This window comes from Periplaneta americana, chromosome 6, assembly GCF_040183065.1.
Source record: "Periplaneta americana isolate PAMFEO1 chromosome 6, P.americana_PAMFEO1_priV1, whole genome shotgun sequence".
In the NCBI taxonomy this organism is placed as follows: Eukaryota; Metazoa; Arthropoda; class Insecta; order Blattodea; family Blattidae; genus Periplaneta; species Periplaneta americana.
The window spans coordinates 8,807,555-8,813,554 of record NC_091122.1 but is presented as its reverse complement, the minus strand read 5'-3'; the positions used below and the strand labels follow the sequence as shown (position 1 = coordinate 8,813,554).

Genomic DNA, 6,000 nt, shown 5'->3' with positions numbered 1-6,000 from the left:
ACTTTCATCCAGTCGTACAGTTGTATTCTATTTTGAGTTCTATAATCCGAATGGAATCAACAGAAGTTTAGGAGAATGTAACTTAAATTATGTTTCATGTTTTCATTGTAGCTGTTTTGCAAGGAAGTTTGGAAAGTAGTTAATGGATTCAAGGAAAGGCAAGGGCGCCCACAGTGGGTAGCGAGATGTATATTTTTATGCTTTTTTTTCTCTACGTGTTCGATACATATTTTCTCAAACCCTCGGTAAAGAATTCAACAAAAGCGAGTGCTTTAAACTATGCGTGCGCAAGTTAATTTGGGTTTCAGAACTGACTGTTTTTCATGTTCAGTTTTCTCTTTCCTCATCTATCCACTTCGTCTAGTTTTCTAACCATCTTGCTGCCACTGAGATTGGATGTTGCGGGCGTCCTTGAGGAAAGAACCCCAACATTGTTCACCCTTCCAAATATAGTCCTGTCACTCTTTTGTGAAGAAGGGAAGGAAATATTTCGATACATTATGCTTATTAATTGATAAGTGACTTGGAAAGTTATGTTTGTTTCATAGGTACAATTTATCCAATAAATTTTATTAGTGTATGAAGGTGTAACATTACGGTTGTTGGTGTGATCGTATAGTCGCAAGTATTCAACAAACTGTACCTTAGTAGAAACAGTAACATATTAAATTATGAATAAAGAGCGTGATTGCATAAATCAATAAGTGTTTATTATTTTGTGCATAATCTTGAAATGTGCGATAAAACAAAGGGAACAGAATCCCACAAGAATAATATTTTCCCAAATCGTGCAGTTTTTCTTGAAGAAAGTAGGATTAACTGGTTGAGGCAGGAATGCTCATCAGAGTTTTAAACGTATCCTCCTCACTTCTTGATTCACCTGGAACATGTGAAAAACAAACTAGGCTTACAACATGGTTAAAAGTGACAATAATTGGTGTGTCATCGCCTTGCAAGAACAATAATTTGTTACTTACAAATGGCTTTTAAGGAACCCGCAGGTTCATTCCCGCTCTTACATAAGCCCGCTATCGGTCCCTATCCTGTGCAAGATTAATCCAGTCTCTATCATCATATTCCACCTCCCATTTACGTCTCGACGTCCCCAAAGGTCTTTTTCTCTCCGGCCTCCCAACTAACAATTTCGGCTACAGATTTATTATTATTAGTATAGATGATAATAATCTATATTAATAATAATTCTGTAGCCGAAATTTTTCTGGTAATTTTCGATTTTCCAAAAATAATTGGTCCTAACATATATAATTAACCACCCTGAAACCGAAAATTGCATTTTTGAATTTTTGTTTGTATGTTTGTCTGTATGTTTGTTACTTTTCACGCGATAATGGCTGAACCGATGTATATGAAAATTGGAATATAAATTAAGTTCGTTGTAACTTAGATTTTAGGCTATATGGCATTCAAAATACATTATTTAAAAGGGGGGTTATAAGGGGGCCTGAATTAAATCGAAATATCTCGCTTATTATTGTTTTTTGTGAAAAATGTTACATAACAAAAGTTTCTTTAAAAATGATTTCCGATAAGTTTTATTCTATGAAAAATTTGGTAGGTCTGATAGACTTTTAAAATAATAATACAATACGTTTTCAACGTAGCGTTGTTGTTCCTGCAGTAATTCCCATGTGCAAAATATAAAATTTTTGAGTAGGAAGAAAAAACACATTTATTCATTCCATGGCAATGGTACATAGGAGATCTGAATTCTTACACTTTCGAAAGAAAGAAATATGTAATTACATATCACTGTTTATGCTGTATCACTATTTAAGTTATTTGACGGTTTTAGAACCATAGTGGGCCAAGCACCATTTACTGAAGGCGTAGAAAACAAGTGTTAAAATTAAGTTATTACCATAATTCAATGGAACCATATAGCAAGTAATATAAAGTTTACACATTAAAAGTAAATGATGTGTCAATCTTCATTAAACTATGGTTGCATGTAATAACAAATAAGAAACATGTTAAAGGAATTGTCATTGCACCAATGAGTGGTCTCTGGAACAAAATGATCGCATTTTAATTATTTGAATGCAATTTCAATTAAGTAACATATTAAACGATTTATCGTTCTAACAAACACGAATGTTCCCTGGATCAAACGTCCTATTTTAATTATGTAATTACTTTATATTATTTCTAACAGGTGCAGCGGAGCGCACGGGTACAGCTAGTAGTAATAATAAAGTAAAAATAATGCATTAAAAAGAAGTAACCAAATGGTAATATTGGCACAAGAGTTACATTGTAAATGGTGATATTGAATGTACTTACTTCATCCATTCCCTTGAGTACCTTCTCTAGTGCAGCTGAAACAAACGGAAGAGTTAATATTCATCTTTATATCTGAACGCGCGCTGTTGAAACAAAAGATAGATTTGTATTGTTGCAGAAACGTTTGTGTGATAATCGTGCTTATTGTATTGGTTTGTGTTTCTCCTACAGTACACAGTATTTCAGCATCAGATCAGATTTGTAAGTATGTTGACAACATATCGTTTACTTAAAGTGTCTCTTAATACAACCGGTGATTGATAAAATAAAGAATGATTAGTTTGACTCTGTGTTTAAGATATTCAAAGCGACCAGTCTTCTGATTTTAACGTCGTACACAAGTTTCACAAGTAAAGAACCTTCGTTGCAGGGTTGGGTTGAGGAAGCCATAAATCTGACTGGCACGCTCCCTCAACTAGGACAAAGATACCGCCAGGATGCCGCGTTGTGAATTTTCCATTTTTGAAAGAATATCCCTGCCACTGCACTACGGTTTCAGTTGTGTGTTGTGGATGTGACTCTTAGCAGGACGATGGTTAATTTCTTTCGGCCATGGATAAACTATAATAATAGCGAAATGCATGCTGTGCGGGAGAAAACAAGTGGCACTGACTACGAATTTCCTTATGGGAAAAGTACTGTTCGTAGATTACTCCGAAGTATGGGGTTTTTACATAAGGAAACTCACTAGAGCTGAAGCCACTAACATCACTGCCTGGAGGTACTCATTGCGTTTACAAGGCTACGATGATATGTATTTAGACCAGCGGTGGCGAAAATGTAATCGTGCGCCGAGCCACTGTGTAACCTGCAACGTGCACAGCACCTATGGAGGGAGGCGGACACCCGAAGGGGAAGTGAAGCAACTGTCTGATTTATTAACGGATTTTCATTTTCCTTACATGAAGCACTTAAATATGATTTTTAACAGTACAAGGCTAAACTAATGCTTAGTACGTGTAACGAAGAAAGAAATGAACAATAAATGAACAATATCACAACCTAAAATTAACTGTCTTCAGAATGTCTCTGCGACAGAGTTTCAAAATCAGGAATTATGTCACTTACTGCCAGTCGTAGTTGATCACGAAGGTATTTGGCTGTCAGTCGTGATCTAAATTTGGTTTTTACTATTTTAATTGTTGAAAATAATTTTTCACAAACGTAAGTTGTAGTGAACATGGCTTCAACAGTGCAAGCGAAAGAACGAAGCTTCGGATACAGTATTTATTTTTTTGTAAAGATTTGAAAGTTCAACATTTGTCAAGTCTTTACATCTAGTTTTCATTTGACATCACATAGTAAATGAGTGAGTTCAAATTGAAGAGCTAACCGCATTATTTGTACATCTGCTGAAAAAGGGTCGACGTACAGAGATGATGATGATAACAATAACACTTAACCTTTTAATGTTTCAGCAGTAAAATGTAGTATAATGCCGTTTTATGTTATACAACCGTTTTCCTCGTAATACAAATCATACATTTAATATTCTCATCATATTGACAGCAAAAAAATGCGTCCTCCCATCCTACTTGGAACTTTCGTACATGGTTTCGAGAGAGAAATATGCCACTCGCAGGTCAGAGACAAATGCAAATGGAACGGAGTTTGACTCCAGTGAATGAGAGGGTGAGGGTTGGCGGAGGTTAGAAGCAAGCGAAATGCACTGGTATCACTGCGAGCCACAATGTCTCGCGAGTCACGTCCTCGCCACGGCTGATTTAGACGAAACTTGGTACGACAGTATATATGTTGCATGAAAAACTGAAAAGACGGTTCCGAAAACTGTCTGGTACCGATATCAGGTGCAAAGGGTGACAGAATTGTCATTGTGCACTGAGGGGCCAATTACAGGAAAGGCTAGCAAAAAGTCCAAAAACCAAATCGCGGAATTGTTTTAAATAACTATTGTTCAAGAAAGCTAAAGACCACCTGCAACACATATCGATAAGGAAATGATGTAAGTCACTGTGGAGGTCAGAACTTGCACTGACGACTCATTGATTAGCTGATAAGCGTAAAAATCGCTGTGTTTTCGAGTTGATATCATTTTGTTATGTGTTCGTCTAATGCAGACGTCTCAATAGAGCCTCCTCGGAGCGCTTCCTCCTGTCTCTATTTTTTGTATGTAAAAGTGGAACAAGATGCGGGAGCAGTTCGTGTATCTCCGGATGACGTCATTGATCGCGACGTTTGAATAAACATCTGTAACCGCTACGATGTTGTATCCATCTCCGAGGAAAGAATGTCCTTATTACCGCAAATGTATGAAGAAATAAAAGCTTTCATAGAGAAAGTGAAATTGTGGTAGTCGCAAGTTTCAGTGGATAACTTTTACCACTTTATTAATCTAAAATTATTACCTAATTTGAATCAAGGCCAGTGTAACAGATATAATACTAAAGTAGCAAAGGATTTGAGAAAAGAATTTGAGCCCAGATTTAAGATTGTTTGTGAATTTCTAAGATGTTTTGATTATTTTTACTTATTGAAAGCATCATGAACTATAGTATTTAACTATTATTGTAATTAATATATTAATATTGACGTATCATAAAAATACGTACTTTATCAACCAACAAGTTTAATTGTAATTTTATTATTATTTAGGCCTAATTGAATTTTATTTAATTAAATATAGTGTAAACTTGAAAAAAAAAAGAGAGATACCAACAACCATTTACTAGAAATGAAGTATTGTTGTTGTTGTTTAGTCAACTGTCCGAAGACAGGTCTGAACCTCATAAGTGATACCAACAAGACACCACTTAAAGACAACTAGGCCAGGAGTAATGGGGTAAGATGGCCAGTTCCTTGTGCTTAAATAATTACGTAACATGTATGGTTCTTCACGCTTCAGATGTCTTATTTTTACTCATTGATATATCATTAGAAAGTAAATTTATTATTATTATTATTATTATTATTATTATTGTTATTATTATTATTATTGTTGTTGCAAACTACTTAAGAAATTGTATTCCTTCCGCAAATAGCCGTCTATCCTATTGTACAAGTACAACTCAAAAGTGCAGCTTTGTGGCATTTCTCCCGCGACAGTTACAACTTACCTCGCTCATGCTTGTAATATGAATCAACGATCGGCTATCTTCGGGTATTGCGCTAATCTCTTCAGCTGACTACGCTATCTACATTTGCTCTCTGTAACAACACTCATGTGTTGGCCTTGAGACGCCTGATCTAATGAACAGTGATTGACATGAGTCTTCACCTGGAGGTATGTAGTTTGCTGTTTTACTATTTCTAAAGTAATATATTGAGGAAAAGACTTCGAAATTATAAATAGAAACACTACGTGTTTTTTTAGAATAAAAATGCAGTTCATAGATATATTGTTACGATTTCAGATGTGTTCCGGAAATGTCCGGGCTATAATTTTAACTTCTTCTGGTACACAAATTAGTCATGTTTTAAAAACATTAATAACATTTTGCGGATATTTCCGGAATTCTGCTGTACAACAGTTTCTTTAGAGCGTGTGTCGGCCAGTTATTTTCACATTATTAACTAAAAACATAATTTTCTTTAATATTTTCTTCAGGATCTAGCTGTAATGATATTTGCTTAACAAGACGGACCCTGTATGACGTAATAAATTCTGACAAGAAAAAAATGACGATAAATTGTGATTTTTGAGGGAATTTATGCAGAAACACTTTAAATGCCCGGAAAATC

General features: G+C 35.2%; 1 protein-coding gene across 1 annotated transcript in view; it reads right to left on the bottom strand.

Annotated features, from left to right (window-relative positions):
* Window positions 1-331: 331 nt before the first annotated feature.
* Window positions 332-6,000, bottom strand: part of LOC138700969 (uncharacterized) — a 40,491-nt gene continuing 34,822 nt past the window's right edge. The window contains exons 8-9 of the mRNA XM_069827419.1: window positions 2,302-2,336; window positions 332-880 (exon numbers count right to left, since the gene is read on the bottom strand). Coding sequence (XP_069683520.1) covers window positions 842-880; window positions 2,302-2,336 — 74 coding nt within the window. The 3' untranslated portion in view covers window positions 332-841. The remainder of the gene's footprint in view (window positions 881-2,301; window positions 2,337-6,000) is intronic.